We start from the raw sequence: 23,703 nt of genomic DNA, 5'->3' as shown, positions 1-23,703 counted from the left end.
ATATTTGCGAACTACACCTCCAACAAAGGACTAATATCCAGAATCTATAAGGAACTTAAACAAATCATTAAGAAAAAAAAAATAACCCCATTAAAAAGCGGGCAAAGGACATGAAAAGACACTTCTCAAAAGAAGACATACAAGTGGTCAAACATTAAAAACATGCTCAATATCATTAATCATCAGAGGAATGCAAATCAAAACCACAGTGAGATACCATCTCACACCAATCAGGATGGCTGTTGTTAAAAAATTAAAAAACAACAGATGTTGGCAAGGCTACAGAGAAAAGGGAATGCTTATACACTGTTGGTGGGAATGTAAAAATTAGTTCAGCCCCAGTAGAAAGCAGTTTGGAGATTTCTAAAAAAACTGAGTTGAACTACAATTACATCCAGTAATCCCACTACCGTGTTTATACCCAAAGGAAAATTGTGCTACCAAAGATACCCGGCCTTGTAAGCTTATTGTAGCACTACTCACAAGTGCAAAGATATGGAAACAACCTTAGTGCCCATAATGGTGAACTGGATAATGAAAATGTGGTACATTATACACCATGGAATACTATGTAGTCATAAAAAAGAATGAAATCATGTCCTTTGCAGCAACATGGATGCAACTGGAGGCATTATCATAAGTGAAATAATGCAGAAACAGAAAATGAAATATTCTATGTTCTCTTATAAAGTAGGAGCAGCTAAACCCTGGGTATACACAGATGTAAAGATGGTAACAACACACACTGGTGGCTCCAAAAGGAAAGAGGGAAAGATAGGGGCAAGGGCTGAAAAACTTGTTAGGTACTATATTGACTCTCTGGGTGATAGGGTCAATAGAAGCCGAAACCTCAGCATTAGGCAATATACCCTTGTAACAAACCTGCACATGCATTCCCCTAATCTCAAATGAAAATTAAAAATAAATATTTTCTAAAAAAAAAAAAAACAAAATGCAGCTACAGCTTCATGAGTTAATTGTTAAATAAGATGACATGCCCAAAATGGCAGGTGGTATATCATGTGAACCTTTTCATGATTATAGCAATAATACAAATTTCTTTGGTTAGACAGCTATTAATAACTATTAGCACCTCATTCTTCAAAGGTTATTTTCGTCTCAGATAATTACGCCACTGAAAAGTGAAATAATTCATTTTTGATTCTACAATTTAAGCTAGCACAGAAAAAGGCCTAAGCTTCTGGGAAACTCCTGAATTATTGATGTTGTAAAGCTGCAGTTCCAATATGGTAGACACTACTGCATGTGACTACTGAATCTTGAAACACGGCTCATGTGACTGGGGAACTATATTTTAAAATTTTATTTAATTTCAATTAAATTAAAAAATTGATATTCTATCTAGTAATTGTGAAATTTTAAAGAATGTGTACAACAACTTGGGTAACAAACTACTTCAACTGTAAATTTTATGAAATATGAATATAGATCATGTATTTCCAATGAAAATTTAACATCTGATTTGAGATGTACCCTAAGATGTAGCAGATAATTTAAAATTCTGTCTGTGGCTTGCATTATATTTCTATTGGACATCATTGCTACACAGGTTTAAAGACACACAACAAATCATATATGACATGGACCTTACTCCCTTTTTTATCCTTCTAGTTCAAACCTAGGAAGTTGGAAGAGTATATGTGAAAGTAGAAAATTTCAGTTCTTGTATTTGTAGAATAGGGTAGTAATAGGTCTTTTCTTTGATAGGTGAAGACATGGCCTTCAGGAACTATGACCTGGCATTACTTCAGTTATGCACCACTATTAAATGATTAACAACTAGCTCTCCACAAACCAAACCAGAACCCAAACCAAAAAACAACCAATTTGTAGTTTGCCAATTTCCATGACATAAATATTCCTACCAGGGCCAATTTCGAGCTACCAACATGGTCACTGAACATGCAGTTGTGCAGAGATGCACATAATTGGCACTCATGAGGCCGTAGAATCCAGCCTCATGCAGCACTGGAATACTTTGAGTTGCTGACATCTATATTCTTGAAAGATGTGTGTGTATATATGTGTGTATGTGGGAGCTGAAATACATCAGCTTTAAATTAAATTCTGCCCTATAGCAAAAAAGTATTATAGGATTATTATTTCTATGAAAGTAGGGCATTTTCTTTTCTTTTTTTTTGAGACGGAGTCTCGCTCTGTCACCCAGGCTGGAGTGCAGTGGCGCGATCTCTGCTCACTGCAAGCTCCGCCTCCTGGGTTCAGGGCATTTCATTTTCTTTAAGCCTTTGGAAACTAAGTGACTATAAAAACCCTGATTCTTTCCAAATTCCCCTTGAGAATATAGATTTATGGTTATATGAAGCCATTTTGTAAATTGTAAAATGGTTAAAAAAGGTGAAGACATTTAATTTTGATAAAACAAGATACATGATTGTAACTTAGAAACTTAGTAGGCCAACTACATAACAAACATTTGTGAATAGAGATTTCCTAGGGACATAATAAGGGCATGGGAAGATTACCTTCAGAATTGATATAAATTCTGACATATTGAGAATTTTATACATGTAAAATATCTGTAAGAGGTCCAAATTTAGCTCTAAAGTTCGATAATTTTATGAGTTTTGTTAGCTAATATATGTTAAATCATTCTGTTTATTTAGAAATTCTTGTTTCTATAATAGCTCCTCTGCTTGGGCACTTTAATGTTATGCTTTTTGCTACACTTTTAAATTTAGTATAACGTCTTTTAAAGGCAGTATCTAAGAGGATTTAATTTAAAAGTATCTTTTGAATAAAGCAATTTCCCCTCTAAGGAAATCCTCTAAGAGAATATTCAAGCTTATTATTTTAGTATGGGTTTGTTTGTACTATTAAATGGATATGAATAAATGATTTTTTCACAGAGTTATATGTTGGCTAGAATTTTATAGTGCCTGAGTTTGGATTCTATTTTGTCATATCAAATCACATGCATAAAATTTTACTGCTGGAAAAGACAGACTCTTCTGTATCTTTATTTTATAACAGAGCAAACTGAGACCCCGAAAAGGGACTGTTTAAGTGTTATTTGGCTAGTCTTTACTAGTTTAGCCAAGACTAGACCTCAGCTTTCCCATCACTCTTAGTATTTTTTGTTTTTTAGAGACAGGGTCTCGCTCTGTTGCCCAGGCTGGAGTGCAGTGGCATGATCACAACTCACTGTAACCTCAAACTCTTGGCCCAAGTGATCCTCCTACCTCAGCCTCCCAAGTAGCTAGGGCTACAGGTGCGTGCCACCACCCCAAGCTAGCTTTAAAATTTTTGGTAGAGTTGTGGTCTTGATATATTGCCCAAGCTGGTCTCAAACTCCTGGCCTCAAGCTATCCTCCCACCTTGGCCTCTTGAGTCTTTGGGATTACAGGCATGAACCACCATGAGTGGCCCATCCTTAGTATTCTTAGTTTGTACCATATAACTGCATAAATCTACTTGTTCATCCACATTTTGGAATTATTGATAGAAGATATTTTTGTTATACTCCACACTAGCTACATTGGACACGTATTCTGTTTATTCTTTAACTACATAGTTTCATTAGTTACCCTTAATGTTATATACCAATCCTTGAGCAAAATTCTTTCATTATTTTCTTATAGAAAATGTGAATATGGGTTATTCTGCCCCAGACTGGCATAATTTCCTAGTCTAATAAGTAAAGCAGAGAAAGAGGTTTGAGACATTCAACTCCTGTCTCAGAAAGAAAAACAGAAGGGCTAAAAGCATAACATTTAACATCTGTACTTTTCTCCACAGGAAAAGACCACTAACTTTTGCTTAGTAACTGTCAATTTATGACTAGGTAAGTTCTGAAGAGTTGACAACGTGTTTTGGAATATAATAATCTAGTATTTCAGAATTCAAAAATATGTTAAATAACATTTAAATTATGGAAAGTTTCCATCTGAAAATAACTAATTTAGAGAAAATCCATACTTATTCAATAACACCAATTCTTAATTACCATATGTCACATTCTGTGATTGACAACATTATGTCACCACAAAGAAAGGAACAAAGGTTTGATAATCATAGCATACTTAATAAGTTTACTGAAAACTGTACATCTTTTAAGATATACAAGTAATACAGTCTTGTACAGACCTCTGCAGTCAAGCAAGCAGTTAGTCTTTGATGTGCTCATAATTATGAAATATTTAGGATGTCTTTAGGGAAAGATGCCTATAGGTAGGAAGGTTTAGATCAAAACTGACATCATTACATAATAAAGGAGGAAGGGTGAAGTGAAGCCAAAAGTAGATTGGCAGGAATATACCTAAGTCAAACAAATAATATAATGCACCCTGTAATGCACAGTATAGGAAGTTAAACAGTTGGCCACAGTTTCAATTGTTTATAGAATTAAAAACTGCTTTTGTAGCTTCAGTTTAGAAGAATTTTGTATTTATAATAAGATATTTAAAGTATAAGAGCAAATCTTTACCTTCATCCATGTATCAACTCTTGGATAGAATTTTTATATATGTTTATAATGGTACCATGATTTTTAATTTTTAAAGTATTTTTAGAGACAGTCTTGCTCTGTAGTCAAGGCTAGAGTATAGTGGCCTGATCATAACTCCCTGTGACCTCAAACTCCTGGGCTCAAATGATGTTCTCACCTCAGCTTCTCAAGTAGCTAGATTACAGGTGTTTGCCACCATACCCAGCTAAATTTTTAATTTTTGTAGACATGAGGTCTCACTGTGCTGTCCAGGCTGGTCTCAAACTTCTGGGCTCAAGCAATCCTCCTGCCTCAGCCTCTGCAAGTGCTGGGATGACATGTGTGAGCCACTGCACCTAGGCTCATGACTTTAATGCCATTTTAGGAAGAAGATAACATAAAAAATCAAGCTTTTGAATGATTTTTAAAATGACATGGTAATGTGGTAATGACATGTCTCTGGTAACAAAAAGGAAGATAAATAATGATTCCAATTTTGTTAAATATATGCATAGAAAAAAGGGAATTAAATACACTAAAATAACTCTTTTTATCAGTTATCTCCAGGTAATAATATGAGTGATCTTTATCTTTTACATTCTTTATATTACATTCTCTAAAGTTACCCATTTAAGCATGAATAAGCTTTTATATCAAAATTTTAAAATACATTTTAAAAGGAGATGGCAACTTATAATGCTACAGCTTTTTTATAGCATAGTATCTGCAAGATCATATATGATAAATGTATTTGGAAATATAATGCATTTGGAAGGATTTCATAATATGCAAATTTGTAGACAGCCACATTAAGTACAGCTGGGATGTCTTTGAAAAGGATTTCTTTTATATTTTCATTTCTCTGCATATGAGGATTATATAAAAGAAGTTGTTTCTCCATGTTTTTCTTTTTCTAAATAATGTTCTTCAAATAAGAAGTTAACCAGGCATGGTGTTGCACTCCTATAGTCCCAGCTACACAGGAAGCTGAGGCAGGAGGATTGCTCGTGCCCAGAAGTTTGATGCTGCAGTGAGCTATGCTGGCGCCACTGCACTCTAGCCGTGGCAACAGAGCGAGACATTGTCTCTAAAAAATAAATAAATGCTATTCTTCAAATTTCAGTGTAACAGATGAACTGCTAGCTGTCCCCAAATGGCTTTTGCTTTTATAGTAACTGGTGTTTTGCTGGGTGCATAATCACCCCAGACTTTCTTACGGTTAGTGTAGCCTTAGGAACAGGTTCTGTCCAATGGGATATGTACAGAAGTGATGTGTAACAACTCCTGGGTTGTAGCCTGAAGAAGATAGGACTATGCCTGCCTCCTTTTTCCTCCTTTTGTAGGCTGAGATGCAAATCTTCAATGATGTAGATGAAGGCTTTATCCTAGAGATGACAAAGTAACACAATAGATAAGGCCTGGTAATCTAATACCAGCATGCCTTACCAGTCCTGGAACACGTCCCAGGATTGTTATACAAGAAGGAAAGAAAATTCTCTTCCTGAAGTTACTGGGTTTCATGGTCTCTTGTTTTACAGTAGCTTAGACTGTTTCACTTCATAACTGTATTGTACTGTAGACAGATGTCAGTCTGACTTCTCAGGCTTATGCTAGAAATGACACAATATAAAAATACAGTCTTATTTAAGGGAAAACTTATTGAATGGCCATCTCTATTTCCTCACACAAATGGCTGGTGTGATAGAGTATCTCATTGTGGTTTTGATTTGCATCTCTCTGATGATTAGTGATGATTAGCGTTTTTTCATGTTTCTTGGGAGCTTGTATGTCTTCTTTTGCATAGTTCATGTCCTTTGCCCACTTTTAATTGGGTTATTTTTTTCTTGTGATTTATTTAATTTTCTCATAGATTCTGGATATTAGGCCTTTGTTGTATGCATTGTTTGTGAACATCTCCCATTTTGTAGATTGCCTGTTTACTTCATTGATAGTTTCTATTGCTGTGCTGAAGCTCTTTCATGAAAGCAGAAAACAAAAAAGAACAGGAGTTGCTATTCTTAGATCATAGAAAACAGACTTTAAACCAGCAAGCATCAAAAAGGACAAAGAAGGGTATCATATAATGATAAAGTGTTCAATTTATCAAGAAGACTTAACTATCCTACATGTATATACACCCAACACTGGAGCTCCCAAATTCATAAAACAAGTACTTCTAGACCTATGAAAAGACTAAGACAGCCATACAATAATAATGGGGGACTTCGGGGGCTTCAACAGCACACTGACAGCATTAGACAGGTCATCAAGGCAGAAAAATAACAAAGAACTTGTAGACTTCAACTCGACACTTGGCCAATTAGACCTAATAAACATCTACAGAATGTTCCATGCAACAACCACAGAATATACATTCTTCTCATCTGCACACAGAACATATTCTAGGATTGACCACATAGGATTGACCACATGCTTGGCCATAAAGCAAGTCTCAATAAATGAAAAAAAAAATTAAAATCATACCAAACAACACTCTTAGACCACAGTGCAATAAAAATAGAAATCAATATCAAAGGTCTCTCAAAACCACACAATTACATGGATATTAAACAACTTACTCTTGAATTACTTTGGGCATTAAGGCAGAAATCAAATAATTTCTTGAAATTAATGAAAACAGAGACACAACTTACTGAAATCTCTGGGTGCAGTAAACACAGTATTAAGAGGAAAGTTTATAGTTAAACACCTACATCAAGAAGTTAGAAAAAGTTCAAATTAACAATCTAACATCACACATAGAGGAACAACAACAACAAAAAAAAACTAACCCCAAAGACAGCAGAAGAAAAGAAAAAATATCAGAGCAAAACTGAACAAAATTGAGAGGCAAAAATCCATACAAAAGATCAATGAAACCAAAAGTTGGTTCTTTGAAAGGATAAACAAGATTGGTAGACTGCTAGCTTGGCTAGATTAACAACGAAAAGAAAGAGAGATCCAAATAAGCACAATCCGAAATGACAAACATGACATTACAACTGATCCCATAAAAATATAAAAGATCCCTAGAGATTATGATTAACACCTCTATGCACATAAACTGGAAAATCTAGAGGAAATGGATAAATTCCTGTAAACACACAACCTCCCACTACTGAGCCAGGAAGAAATTAAAACCCTAAACAGACCAATAACAAATTCCAAAATCAAATAAGTAATTTTTAATAAGTCCAGCTATTTCTGAGGTACAGCCACATTTCCCCTCTTTGCTGCTAGTATGTATCCCATGATTGCAGTGACGTATTCCCATTTTCACTTATTTTGAGATGGGTATCGGTCAGTTATCCTTATTCACATAACTCACAGGCCAAGTCCTATCTGTAACTTCTATCAGTGTGAAGTTGACTGGAGAGTTTAATCCATTACATTTAAAGCATAGGTTGAGCATCCTCAATCCAAAAATCCAAAATCTGAAATTTTTTTGAGTGCCAATATTGATGGCATAAGTGGAAATTCTACATCTGACCGCCTGTGACAGGTGGCAATAAAAATGCATGCACACACAGTTTATTAAATGTTCCCAAGGAAGAAAGACCTTCCTCTGCCCCCTCAGCTGTCATATCTTTTCCAGACACAGCTAGATGCCCTCACACAAGCACACCCACAAAGGTTAATAAAATGGCACAAGTGCAAGCCAGGTGTGCCAATGTCAGGTTCCCCATGATACCCTGCATAAGGCCAAGACCTATGTGTATTACTCACTGTGTCATTTTGTGTATTCTCTGCTCTTTGTAAAGATATTCATGAAATGTCCAAACAGTCTATATTAAATAATTGTATGGGTAACAGTGATAAGAAAAAGAAGAAGCATTTATATTTATTGCACAGAAAGTAGAGCTTTTTGAGAAAAGGACAGTGGTGTAAGTGTAAAACATCTTAGAGAGCAGAAGGGTGTTGGAATGACCACTATAAATGACTTGTATAAACAGTAGGATAAACTATTGTTTTATGCTAAAAGTGATTAAGTAAATGAAAAATAGAAAAACAATGCATGCCATAAAGCTAAAAATGAAGATTTTGATCATGTGTTGAGTAGATCCATCAGTATTGCAGTGAACACATGCCACTTAATGGTATACTGATCATGAAACAAGCAAAGATCATAATGAACTAAAAATTGAAGGGAACTATGGATATTCAATAAGCTGGTTGCAGAAATTTAAGAAAGATATGGCATTAAATTTTTATTATTACTTTTAATTATGGGCACATAATAGTTCTATATATTTATGGGTACATGTGATGTTTGATATAGGGATAAATATGTAATAAATCAGGATAACTTGGGTATCCATCACCTTAGCACTTACTATTTTTCGTGTTAGGAACATTACAATTCTGCTCTCTTAGTTGTTTTAAAAATTTGTGGTGATAAAGCATCTGCTGATTATAAAGCAGTGGACAAATTCACTGACGAGTTCACTAAGGTCATCAGAAATAAAAATCTGACACCAGAACAAGTCTATAATATTGATGAAACATCACTGTTTTTGTTACTGCCCCAGGTGAGGACAGCCCCTATATGAATTAAGGATACCAATGACAGAAGAACTCTGCTGAGATATGTTAATACAGCAGGCCAGCATAATTATAAACTTGCTATGATAGGCAAAAGTTTGCATCCTTGCTATTTTCCAGGAGGGAATTTCTCACCAGTCCATTATTATGCTAACAAAAAGGCATGGATCACCAGGGACATCTTTCCTGGTCGGTTTCACAAACATTTTATACCAGTGGCTTGTGCTCATTGCAGGGAAGCTGGCCTGGGTGATGACTGCAAGATTTTGTTATTCCTTGATAACTTCTGCTCATCTTCCAGCTGAAATTCTCATTAAAAAATGTTTATGCCATGTATTTTCCCCCAAGTGTGACTTCATTAATTCAGCCATGTGACCAGGGTGGGTATCCTTAGTTCAATAAAGAGTAAATATAAAACACTTTCTTAAAGAGCATCCTATCAGCAGTGAGCAGAGGCATGGGTGCAGAAGGTTTTCAAAAGGATGTTTAGCATGAAGGATGCCACATGTGCTGTTGCCAACACTTTGAACACATGACTAAAGACACAGTTGTGCATGACTGGCACAATCTCTGGCCTGTGATTATGTTAACTGATGATGATAAACAAGGTGGTGACTTTGAAGGATTCTGTATGTCAAATGAGAGAAAAATGTCTGACCTCCTTACATATGCAACAAATATACCTTCAGAGTCCATCAGTAAGCTGGAAGAGATGGATATTGAAGAGGTTTTTAACATCAGTAATGAGCCTCCAGTTGTTCATTCATTGACCAATGGTGAAATAGCCAAAATGGTTCTGAATCAAGGTGATTATGATAATAGTGATGATGAAACTGTTAACACTGCAGAAAAAGTGCCTGGAAGTGACATTGTGAAAATGTGTGATGGGCTTATTGAAAGACTAGAGCAGCATGAACAAGAAATCATGTCAGTTTATAAAACCAAAAAGAAATTTGTAAGACAAAAACCTTTGTTATGAGGCAGATAACTCTAAAGGAAATACTTCAAAATGCCATCGAACAGGATTCCTTCTTATCCCTAGATGACCCACTTCCGGACTCTAACTGCTGCTGATGTTTTTCTCACCCAGAAAAATAAAATGCCCTATGCAGTAATCTTTTACTCAAAACACGGCATTGTAGGTAGAGGCAAAAAGCTTGCCATTGTTTGTTATTGCTGTTGTGTAACAGCTGATAACAGGTATTCTGATGATGCTACTGTACTACTTAGTTATCCTGAACACATTTTTTTACTGTAGTAATGGTATGTCATATGTTTACTCTTAAGTACTTATGAATGAATGTGTAAGAAAATGACTGCTTATTGGTAGCATATAAATTCAGTCAGGAATGATGGTGATGCCAAACAATCACAGATTGTCCACATGGGTGGCTGAGACAGTGACACCTTTACATTCTAATGGTTCAATGTAGACAGCTTTGTTGCATGCACAAAATTATCAAAAATATTATATAAAATTGCCTTCAGGCTATGTGTGTAAGGTGTTTTGTGTTTAGACCTGGGTACCATCCTCAAGACATCTCAGTATGTACCTGCAAATATTCCAAAATTGAAAAAAAACAAACAAACAACCACCAAACAAACTCCAAATCCAAAACACTTCTGGTCACAAGCATTTCAGACAGTGAACAGTTAACCTGTAATTACTGATAGAGAAGGACTTATGTCTTAGAGCTGTTTTTTTTGTTTGTTTTGTTTTGTTTTTTACATATAGGCTTTTTGTTACTCATTTCCTCCATTGCTGCCTTCTTTTGTTTTTAGTTGTGACATGTTTTGATTCCCTTCTCATTTCCTTTTGTACACACTCAATAGTTATTTTCTCTGTGGTTATCATGGGAATTATGTATAACATTCTAAAGTTACAACAATCTAATTTAAATTGATATCAAGTCAACCTCAAGTGTATACAAAAACTCTTATAAAGCATTGTCACTTCCCCTTTGTTATTGATGTCACAAATTACATCTTTATATATTGTGTACCTACTAAAGAGCTTTATAATTATTTTTATGCCTTTGTGTTTTAATTCAGGTTGATAATAATTAGAGTTACAAACTAAAATTATAATAATACTGATTTTTATATTTGACTGCCCAGTCTTCCTGGACATATAATTCTTGGTTAATCTTTATTTTTCTTCTAGCACTTTAATTATACCTTCTGGCCTCCAAAGCTTCTGCTGAGAAGTCAGAATCCCTTATTATTAAGAATCCCTTGTATATGATGAGTTTATTCTCTCTTGCTGCTTGCAGATTCTCTTTCAACAATTTGATTATAAGGCATCCTTTGGGTTGATTCTACTTGAAGTTCATTGAGCATCTTACATTTGTGGATCTATGTATTTCCTCAAATTTGGGAGGGTTTTGGTCATTATTTCTTCAAATCATCTTTCTGATCCTTTCTCTGTTCAATGAGCATCTTGGATTTGTGGATCCATGTATTTCCTAAAATTTGGGAGGGTTTTGGTCATTATTTCTTCACATAATCTTTCTGATCCTTTCTCTCTTCCCCTTCTGGGACTCCCATAACGTATATATTGGTATATTTGATGATGTCCCATAAATCTCATAGGTTTAGTTCACTTTTCTTAATTCTTCTTGGTCCTTAGAATTGATAATTTCAAATATTGTATCATAAAGTTGGCTGATTTTTTTTCTTCTGCCTACTCAAACCTTGAACTTCTCTAGTAAATTTTTAAATTCAGTTATTGGACTTTTCAGTTGCTTCAGAATTTATTTGGTTCCTTTTTATAATTTTTCTTTTTTGATATTTTCATTTTGTTCTTATGTGTTTTTGTTTTTTTTTAATATTCTTTAGTTCTTTGTATGGTTTCCTTTCACTCTTTGAACATATTTAAGGCAGCTGTTTTAAAGACTTTGCCTAGTTAGTAAGATGTCTGTGCTTTCTCAGGTTTGATTTCTACCAATTAATTTTGCTCCTTTGAATAGGCCATGTTTTCCTGTTTCTTTGTATGCCTTGTGGGGTGTGTGTGTGTGAAACTGGGCATTTGCAAAAGCCATCTCTCCCGGTCTTTGCAGACTAGCTGTGTGCTGGGACAGTCCCACTAATTAGCTAGGTTTGCTCTGAGCATAGGAATTGGCCTGAGGTAAAAGCTTATGGTCTTCTCAGGTCTTTTCTGAAATGTGTGTTGACTGGGCCTGTGTGTGGCTTTCTCAATTCCTCTGTATACATGGCTGCTTTCGAATGCCTTAATTTCTGTGAGAAAATGGCCTGTTGCAAGGCAACAGTGATGTCATCTTGAAGCAAAACTGACATGATGACGGATGTTTGACTCCTACATACCAAGGTGTTCTGCAGCAAGTTTTTTAGACAATGCCTGTAGCATAGATAATCCCTAGTAAAGATGTTTTATCTAGCCTCTACAGTGATCATGGGTTTTGGCAATATAACCCCTCATGAGAATGCTTATTTAATCTCTCCAGTTTTGTCAAAGTCTGAGACATTACCAGCTGCACATGTCTTTACCTCTGATTTTTTATGTAACTGTGGGGTAACAAGGACAAAGAGCTTCCTATTCTGAAATTTTGCTGTATGTCACTCAGAGTGTGGAACTGAAAGAAGGAAGAGGCTGAGGGGAGAGGAATTTTCCAGGTATGGTAGTCTTCCTTTATCCATGGGGTATATGTTCAAAGACCTCCAGTGAATGCTTGAAATAGTAGATATTACCGAATCTGATGGCTGTCAGTTCGAACACCTTTCTGTTTGTGTCTTTCACCTGCAAATTTAATGACTTCCATCATAGCTAAGCACTTATCACACACTGTGGCTGTAAGTTTTGCAGTTTGAGGTGCAACAGCACAACTCACAAATTTCTGTTTCCTTCTTCACAATGTCATGGATAGAGGATTCATATGTAATGTACCATAGATCTTAGCAAGCGCCGCATATGATATATTTCCTTATTAAGTTGAGAACTTTCACCTTTTTACTCACTGAGAGCACCATAAGGTGCATCTCTTTGGTATATCTGAATTACCAGCATCACTACTCTTGTGCTTTGGATACACTATTAAGTAAAATACAGGTTGCTTGAATACAAGCAGTGCTACACCATTATGGTCCATCTTATAACCAAGATGGCTGCTAAGTGACTTATGGGCAGGTGGCATATACAGTGTGGGTACACTGGACAAAGGGATTCACATCCTAGACAAAACAAAATAGGACAGTGTGAGATTTCATCACACTACTCAACAGTGCACGATTTAGAAATTATTAATTATTTATTTCTGGAATTTTCCATATAATATTTTTGGGCTGTGGTTGACTGCAGGTAATTGATACCACAGAAAGGAAATTAGCAGATAAGGGGAGACTACTATAATAACAGTATAAATATCTGAGTTCTTTACCTCAATTGAATGATTATTATTATTTTAATAGCTAGTACCATCATGCTAAGCCTATTAGCAAGGATAAAGATTTGCAGCTGTGCAATTAAGCTATAAGTTTCCCCATGTGAATTATAAAAATCTCAAGTTCTATGAATTTATAGCTCTTGCCTGGAACGATGAGAAAGATGGGGGTTGTATGGTCAAAATTGTTGGAAATGTTAAGATAAACAAATAGTTAAGTTTGTGACTTCCGAGAACATTTTATGTACACCAGAAATTTTTAAAGAAATTAGTTTGTCTTAATATATCCTTCAAGTATTTAGCCATATATATTTTATTTTACTGAGTGTTTTATGGCACCATTATATTAAGGAGTTCAATCTGGGAACTATATCCATAGAAAACTGATTAGAATTGCTATAGAGCAGTGGCTCTCAATTTTTTGCAATTTATGGAGCATTTCCACTGTAACCTTATTTCATTGCCTATACAAAAATGATCTCTCCAAAGTTTATAGAACTAAAGGCCTGCACCAAAAAGTTAGAAAGATCTCAGATTAACAATCTAACATCACACCTAGAGGAACTAGAAAAACAAAAATAAACTAACCCCAAAGATAGCAGAAGAAATGAAGTAACTAATATCAGAGCAGAACTAAATGAACTTGAGATCCAAAAATCCATACAAAGAATGAACAAAACCAAAAGTTTATACTTTGAAAGGATAAACAGGTATGATAGACCACTCGTTTGATAACAAAGGAAAGAAGGATGATCTAAATAAGCACAATCAGAAATGACAAAGGTAATATTATCGGTGATCCCACAGATATACAAAAGATCCTTAGAAACTAATACAAACATCTCAATGCACACGAACTAGAAAATGTAGAGGAAATAGATAAATTCCTGGAAACACACACCTCCCAAGATTGAGCCAGAAAGAAAGTGAAACCCTGAACAGAACAATAAACAAGTTATGAAATTCAATCAATAATAAGCCTACCATTTTTTTTTTTTTTTTTTTTGAGACAGAGTCTCGCTCTGTCGTCAAGGCTGGAGTGCAGTGGCATGATCTTGGCTCACTGCAACCTCCGCCTCCTGGGTTCACGCCATGCTCCTGCCTCAGCCTCCCAGGTAGCTGGGACTACAGTCACTCGCCATCATGCCTGGCTAATTTTTTGTATTTTTAGTAGAGACGGGGTTTCACCGTGTTAGCCAGGATGGTCTCAATCTCCTGACCTCATGATCTGCCTGCCTCGGACTCCCAAAGTGCTGGGATTACAGGCGTGAGCCACTGTGCCTGGCCAGAAAGCCTACCAATTTTAAAAAAGCCCCGGACCAGATGGATTTGCAGCTGAATTATACTAGATGTACAAAGAAGAACTTGTACCAATCCTACTGAAACTCTTCCAAAAATCAGGTAGGAGGGAACTCCTTCATAACTCATTCTATGAAGCCAGAACCACCCTGATACCAAAACCTGGCAAAGACACAATGAAAAAAGAAAACCACAGGCCAATATGCCTGATGAACATATATGCAAAAATCCTCAACAAAATTCTAACACATCGAATCCAGCAGCAAATCAAAAAGTTAATTCACCATGATCAGCAGGCTTTATTCCTGGGATGCAAGGTTGGTTCAACATATGCAGATCAATAAGTGTGATTCATCACATGAACAGAATTAAAAACAAAAACCATATGATTATCTCAATAGACATGGAAAAAGCCTTTGATAAAATCCAACATCCTTCTTGATAAAAAACCCTCAACAAGCTAGGCATAGAAGGAACAGACCTCAAAGTAAGAGCCATCTATGACAAACCCATAGCCAACATCATACTGAATGGCAAAAGCCGGAAGCATTCCCCTTAAGAACAGGAATAAGACAAAGATGCCCACACTCATCATTCCTGTTCAAAAAAGTACTGGAAGTCCTAGCCAGAGAAATCAGGAGAAGAGAAAGAAATGAAAGGCATCCAAAGAGGAAAAGATTATCTCTCTTTGCTGATGATATGATTCTGTACATAGAAAACCCTAAAGACTTCACCAGAAGACTCCCAGACCTGATAAATGACTTCTGTAATGTTTTGGATACAAAAATCAACAGAAAAATCAGTGCCATTTCTATATACCAATAACGTTCAAGCTGAGAGCCAAGTCAAGAACATAATCCCACTTACAATATCCATACACAAAGAAAATAAAATACATAGGAATACACCTAACCAAGGAAGTGAATGAACTACAAAATACCGCTGAAAGAAATCACAGACGACACAAACACATGGAAAAACTTCCACGTGCATGGATTGGAAGAATCAATATCATTAAAATGTCCATACTGCCCAAAGCAATCTATGGATTCAACTCTGTATCTATCAAACTACCAAGGTCATTTTTCATAGAAATAGAACAAAAACCATTCTAAAATTCATATGGAACCAAAAAAGAGCCCAGATAACCAAAGCAATCTTAAGCATGAAGAACAGAGCTGGAGGGATCACCATTACCCAACTTTAAACTATACTACAAGTCTGCAGTAACCAAAACAACATAGTACTAGTACAAAAACAGACACAGAGACCAATGTAACAAAATAGAGAACACTGAAATAAAGCCACACACCTACAGGCATCTGATCTTCGACAGTCAAGAAAAGCTGGGAAAGGACTCCCTATCCAATAAATGGTTTTGGAATAGCTTGCTGGCCATATCTTTTCACCATATACAAAAATTAACTTAAGATTAATTAAATAATTAAACGTATGACCTCATATCATGTAAGAATCCTAGAAGAAAACCTAGGAAATGTCCTTCTGGACATTGGCCTTGGTAAAAAATTTATGATTAAGTCCTCAAAAATAAATGCAACAATAACAAAAATTGACAAGTGGGGCCCAATTAAACCAAAGAGCTTCTGCACATCAAAAAAACTATCAACAAAGTAAACAGACAGCCTACAGAATGAGAGAAAATATTTGCAAACTATGCTATGCATTTAACAAAGGACTAATAAGCAGAATCTATGAAGAACTTAAAATCAACAAGATAAAAACAAATAAGTCCATTAAAAAGCATGCAAATGACATGAACAATCATTACTCAAAAGCAGACATACAAGCAGTCAACAAACATGAAAAAATGCTCAATGTCACTAATCAAAGAGATGCAGATCAAAACCACAATAAGATACCATCTCACACCAGTCAGAATGGCTTTTGTTAAAAAGTCAGAAAATAACATATGCTGTGAGGTTGTGGAGAAAAGGGAATGCTTATACACTGCTGGTGGGAATGTAAATTAATTCAGCCACTGTGGAAAACAGTCTGGAGATTTCTCAAAAACTGAGAACTATCATTCAACCCGTTGATCCCATTTCTGGGTATATACCCAAAGGAAAATAAATTGTTTTGCCAAAAAGACACATGCACTTGTATGTTCATCACAGCACTACTCACAATAGCAAAGACATGGAATCAACCTAGGAACCCATCAATGATGGACTGAATAAAGAAAATGTAGTATATATACACCACGGAAAACTATACAGCCATAAAAAAGACTGAAATCACATCCTTTGCAGCAACATAGTTGTAGCTGGAAGCCATTATTGTTAAGTGAATTAACTCAGTAATAGAAAACCAAATACCACATATTCTCATATGTAAGTGGGAGTAAAGCATTAGGTACACATGGACATAAAGATGGGAATAATAAACACTGGGGACTAATAGAAGGGCAAGGAGCAAGGGCTGAAAAACTACTTCTTGGGTACTATTGCTTACTACCTGGGTGATGGGGATCATTCATACCCCAAATCTTAGCATCATGCAATATACCCATGTAACAAACCTGCACATATGCCCCCTGAATCTAAAATAAAAGTTGAAATTATTAAAGAAAAAAGCTTCTAAAAAATTCACCAATACAGTAGTTTCTCCTTTAGAGATAATTTGGGAGGACCAAATAAGGTAATGTTTGTTCCAGTACTTAACATAGGACACTATATTAATATAAACTTTAAAAATTAAACTTTTAAAGATAATTATATATTAATATGCAGTCCTAAGAAATAATGGAGAAGTCTCATGTCTCTTTTATCCAGTTTCTTCCAATGATAATATTTTACAAAACCAAAATATTCACATTAATACAGTCAAGATTAATGTAAAATTTTTAAGTTGTAGGAAGTGTTACATATGCCATATATAAATAGCTGGATTATAAAGTACTATTACATGTTCAGATGTATCCTTTCTAGAATGTTTGACATTTAGGCATTAGGTCAAAATAATCTAGATATCAAAACTAGGCAGAGATATTGAAGCAAAACCATGAGTCTGTAAGACTGATCCCTCATGAATGTAAATGCCAACATTGAAAAATAGTAAATGAAATGCAGGAATATGTAAAAAATACATCATCACAATGAAGAAGTATTTATTCTGGAACGTAAGGTTAGTTTGCCATTTGAAAATCAATGCAATTCACTATATTAATAGAACAAAGGAGAAAGATCACGATAATCTTGATAGGCACAGGAAAAGTATTCGATAAAATTCAATACCTATTCATGATAGAAACTCTTAGCAAACTAGTTACTGAAGGGAACTTTATTAATATGAATAAAAGGTTTATTAAAAACCTGGGGAAAACTTTATGCTAACTGGTGAATTATTGAAAGCTTTCCCTAAGAATCAAGAAATAGAAAATAATGCCGGTCACAACTTCTACTTATCTTTATACTAGAGCTTTTAGTCAGTGCAATAATAAGGAAAGAGAAGTAAAAGGCATAAGAACTAGAAAGGAAGGAATTAAAATGTCCTTATTTGCTGATATGGTTTGGATGTTTGTCCCCTCCAACTCTCATATTGAAATGTAATACCCCATGTTGGAGGTAGGGCCTCATGGGAGGTGTTTGGGTCATGAAGGCAGATCCCTCTTACATGGCTTGGTGCCCTCCCCATGGTAAGAAGTGAGTTCTTGCTCTGTTAGTTCACATGAGAGGTAGCTGTTTAAAGGAGCCTGGGTCCTCCTCCTCTCTCTGTTTCTTCCTCTCTTACCATGTGATATGGCATCTCCCCCTTTACCTTCTACCATGATTTGAAGCTTCCTGAGGCCTCACCAGGTGCAGATGCCAGCACCATATTTCTCATGTAGCCTGAAGAACCTTGAACCAAAATAAACCTTTTTTCTTTATAAATTACTCAGTCTCAAGTATTCCTTTATAGCAATGCAAAGAGACTAACACATTTCCAGACGACATGATTTGGATGCAGAAAATTCAAAAGAATTTACTAACTGTTGGCATTAATAAGCGAATTTATCACTTATTGCTGGATATAAGGTCAATATATACAACAGTCAATTGTATATATACCAGAAATAAAACAGAAAATGAAATTTAAAAATAAGATTACCACATACAGAGGAGAAAAAGAAATACTTAAATCTAAAGGAAGATGTGGAAGACCACTAATATGAAAACTACAAAACATTTTTCATAAGAAATAGAGAAGGCCTAAATAAATGGAGGGATAGATCATATTCATGGATTGGAAAACAATATTATAAAGAAATAAATTCAGCCCAAATGTATCTACGAATTAAGTGAGATTCTAACCAGAATTTCAGCCCCCACTGTTTTTTTTTTTTTTTTCCTTGAGTCAGGGTATAAGCTGATTTTGAGATTTATATGGAAGGATAGCCAAGTCTATCTTAAAGAACAAAGCTGGGCATTTGCACTACTAAATAATAACATTGACAGCCAGAGTTGCTTAAAGCAGTGAGATATTTGTGCAAGTATAGACAAACAGAGTAATAAAATAGAACATGGTCCAGAAACAGCCTATATATTATACTGTCACATATACAAAATTACAATACCTTTTCCACTGGAATGGCTAAAATGAAAAAGAGAGACAATATCAAGCATCAGTGAGGATGGCCAAAACTGGAACTCTTACGTACTGCTGGTGAGAAGGGAAATTGTTAACAACTACTTTGGAAAACTGGAAGTAGCTACTAAGGCTGCATATCCTATGTCACAGGAATTCAACTTCTAAGCACAGTCAAACAGATCTGCATACCTATGTCCATTAAAAGACATACACAAGAATGTTCATAGCAACACTATTCACATTAGCCCCAAACTTGAAACAACTCAAATATCCATCTAAAGTAGAATAAATTGAAGTACATTCATGCATTGGAATATTGTTATACAGCAATAAGAGTGGAAGAATTATAACTATATGCAACAATATGAAAGATTCTCAGATTCATAATGTTGAATAAAAGGAGCCAAATACAAAATAATATAGGTATGAATCCATTTAAGTTTGAAAAAAGGCAAAATTAGTCTATAATGTTACAAATCTGGACAGTTGGGCTAAGATTATAGCATCTTGAAGTGGATATAGGAAGGCTTCTGGGGTCCTGGTAACATATGTTACTTGGTCAGGATACTGTTTACAAGGATGTGTTCACTTTGTGAAATTCATTGAGTCACATGCTTATGTTTTGTGCACTTTTCTGTATGCATGTTAGACTTCAATAAAAAGTTTAAAAATTACCAAATTGTTCAGATTATCATCATCCAGCTTTTCCTTTGGCACCTCTTGCTTTTAACTATGGTGACAGTATTTATGCCTGATGCTTTTTTACAGACTTTCCCATGTAAATGGAACTACTCTTTTGCTATCTTACATAATTTGGCTCCTTGCTTGCATCAAAGAACCACTTTGAAAGCCAAAAATTTAATAACTTTCAGCTTTGGGATAAGTTTAAGAGAATAATTCAATTAAATTGAGGGAATTTGAGAGAAAATTAGCTTTCCCCAGCATGATGTGGGCTGCAAAAAAGAACTAGGTAGAGACCATGATGAGGAAACAAGAAATTCTTTGTTAATTCCATTCGGAATTATGAGTGAGAATCACCCAGTTTTCTGCAGCAAAACTAGAGTAGAACATTCATGTAATAGGGCAACCTCTTGAAAGTTACTGATGTTATTTAATAGTATCTTTGTCAAAACATAGTAATCTAGGTCAAAGGCTGAGGCCTGAGACAAGGCTGAGAAAAGGGAAGTCACAGGGTATCAGTGAAAATATATTTGCTAGAAATGACGCAGGGCTCAAAGTGGGTACACTAAGCTTTCTGGCTAGGAATTATCTGCTGGCCACAGTAACCTCATCAGAGAATACACAGGAAATGAGATGCATTTTGGTGAATTGGGGAGTTTCTTCATTTTGCTGAAATTTTGTGATAATCTCTTCACATTCTCTTTCACTCTTACTAGTTTTAAATAGCTTTAAAATGCAAACATGGCCCTCATTATATCTGATACCCTGGAAGAAAAGGCAGGGTACAGGACAACTAAGGAAAATTCCCAGAAAATTGGCTATGACTTAACTTCCTGCTTTGTTTTCCTAAATGGCTAGAGGGATAGGGGTGGAGGATATTTCCCCATCATATAACATCGTCATTCCTATAAACATGCTATGCTTTCATCATTTAGTTAGAAGTGACTTCTCATAGCAAATTTAAATTGTACTTACTTCACAGAGTTGTGGTGAAAATTAGTTATCTGTAACTTAACATTCAATAAATATTAGGTGCTATTATTAGTAGTAGTACACACATTAATATCCCTCCCTAGAAAGTAACAAGATATAGTGATAGGTCAATTACAGTTATTCTTATCCAATACTGCATTAATAGTGAGAGTATTCCTTATCCATTAGAAACGGAGATATGAAAGTGGTCTAATCAATTTGGAACACTTTCAGGATGGAGGAAGGAGAATGGAATTATCTTGCTAGTACCTGTCAGCCCTGGTATTCAGGTTTAGAGCTACCCTGCTGGAATAGCTTTGAGTCCCTCAGTACCACCTTGAAGATTAGATCTATGTGGTGGCATCAGAGAGAAGCTGACAATTGGTGCCTTTGGCTGCAAACAGCATTACAAAAACAAAGCACAAGATCTGTCAATGGAGAGGCTTGTATAAGATTTTTCAAGCACTTACAAAGTGGAAATCTTTTTAAAACTTATTTGTTTCAGAGGAGTTCCACAGAAAAATGAATTCTAGTACAACCCTGAAGGTTCTTTGCCTAATTTAGGAATAATAAATACTCAAGAAGAAAAGGAATTGGATTTCTAAGTATCAATATTGCTCAATTTAGCAGCATTAGATAAACTGAGTTTAAAAAAAGATGTTAGTGTTGATATTACCATACTTTTTATAAACTTTCATTTTTTATGTTATAAAATTTAAATAGACTTTTAAATTCATTCTAAGGCTTCTGATCTGTCTTCTTCAGAATACCATGGTTTAAAATGATTCTAGCAGCTTCTAAACAAAAACAATCACCCATCAAACCCAAAATCTCATATGAAATACTTTGCCTGATATAGGAGAGAATTCTTTTGAGAAATGACACATCTGTGTATAAATAAAGGATTATATAAATTTCTGTATTGGTTAATTTTAGTAACAGCACTATGATAATACTAAGCTCTTTCTCCCAAAATCTTATGAAAAGAATATCCTTTTGACTTTTTGCTAAATGATGACTATAGTAATCACTGATTAGAAATTTTCACATAAACACAATTCCAACTTGTGTATCAACATTGTGCTGTTTGTCAAAGCTTAATTCTTCTTTTTATAAGGCACTGTCTTTACAAACAAAGTAATTCAAATTAACCAACCATGTCCTCCAAACATAAATAGAAATGATACTAACTATTGATTAAAATAAAAAGCACTTTAAAATAGCATTAATTCTTACCAACCCCAGAGGTTATTGATTCTGCATCAATGTCACTAGCTCTTTTTCTTGCCACTTCAGCTAGTGCCAATTCACCTTTATCTAGTGCAAGGTAATGAATATCCTGAGGAAATAAAGCAAAATAAAAGACTGATTCAAAATGAATCTTGCTCAAGTTACCAGGAGGATTTTGAAGGAAACTTATTGTCCAGATTACAAAATAGAAACAGTTTGCAAATATTCTTTTCTGTATTTTAAGTTTCTTAGTTTTCTAGTAGAAGTAAATTTTTCTGAATTGGAGATCACAGCTATAACTAAAGTCAAGTATTTAAATAAATTATTTTAAGCTGTGAGGGAAAATACAAGTTTTTAATAAAGTGACATAGTTTTGTCAGGGAATAAAAATGTTAATTGCTATTTTTCTTTGGTAAGACATTAATATCCAAGGGTGTGTCTTCAAATTTTAATTGTATATTATGCTAAGCACGATATAAGGGATACTAAACAGATTTGTTGCTGCATCTGGCATATATTTGTTATTATTAATATTCCTAGTATTTTGAACTCAAATAATTAGTACCGACTAAGTGCTGGGCACTGTTTTGGAGTATGGCGATCAATTATAATACCATATCTCAAAAAGCTGTATGCTCAGTGGGGAGAAAGACCACTGTAAACCAATAGTTAATTACAAAAAAGTATGATAGATTTTATAGCACATATGTGCAGAGTGCTGTGGAGCCAAAGAGGAGGAACTGATCTCTGATGGTAGTCTTGAAGGGTGAATAAGAGTTACTGTAAGACGGGGAAAATGGAGAAAAGGTGACAGGGAATGAATGACATCTGGTGCAGATATGCAGAGAAGCTTGAGAAAACACAACTCTCTCAGACAATGGCAGATCTTTCGATATGGAAGGAGTGTTGGATGTGTGGGAGAAAGCAGTGAAAAATACTACTGAACAAGTGGAGTCACTAAAAAGGATTTAGATCTCTTTTTGCTACGCAGAATAATTGTTGGAATGAAAATTTTATTGAAATAAAAATGGGAAAAGAATATGAACAACCAGTTTACAGTGAAGAAATAAATATAAATGGCTTATCATTAAAAGATATGTGACCTTATGCAAATAAATGCAAGCTGAAAAATGTAATTTCGAATTGGATAAATCTTTAAAAGTAAATAATAATTACAGGTTGAAAAGTTTTGGGAAAACAGGCATGTAACATTTACTGGGAATATAATTGGTTAAGACTTTATTTATTTATTTTTTGAGACAGAGTCTCACTCTGTTGCCAGGCTGGAGTGCAGTGGCATGATCTCAGCTCACTGAAACCTCTGCCTCTCCAGTTCAAGTGATTCTCTTGCCTCTGCCTCTTGAGTAGCCGGGATTACAGGCACGCACCACCATGCCTGGCTAACATTTGTATTTTTAGTAGAGACGGGGTTTCACCATGATGATCAGGCTGGTCTCGAACTCCTGACCTTGTGATCTGCCCGCCTCGGCCTCCGAAAGTGCTGGGATTACAGGCGTGAGCCACCGCACC

At 35.2% G+C, this 23,703-nt stretch overlaps 1 protein-coding gene across 7 annotated transcripts in view; it reads right to left on the bottom strand.

Annotated features, from left to right (window-relative positions):
• Positions 1-23,703, bottom strand: part of WDPCP (WD repeat containing planar cell polarity effector) — a 464,584-nt gene that overhangs the window by 117,024 nt on the left and 323,857 nt on the right. For 2 of the 7 annotated variants that reach the window (XM_063648672.1, XM_054475134.2), the window contains exon 14: positions 22,180-22,282. The exons of 3 other annotated variants lie outside the window; for them this stretch is intronic. In XM_063648672.1, coding sequence (XP_063504742.1) covers positions 22,180-22,282 — 103 coding nt within the window. Of the gene's footprint in view, positions 1-18,882; positions 19,294-22,179; positions 22,283-23,703 lie in introns of those variants that run through there. 2 more of the 7 variants (XM_063648676.1, XM_063648677.1) reach the window with 2 other exon arrangements.

This window comes from Pongo pygmaeus, chromosome 12 (genome assembly GCF_028885625.2).
Source record: "Pongo pygmaeus isolate AG05252 chromosome 12, NHGRI_mPonPyg2-v2.0_pri, whole genome shotgun sequence".
Taxonomy (NCBI): domain Eukaryota; kingdom Metazoa; phylum Chordata; class Mammalia; order Primates; family Hominidae; genus Pongo; species Pongo pygmaeus.
This window is presented reverse-complemented; position numbering and strand designations above follow the sequence as displayed.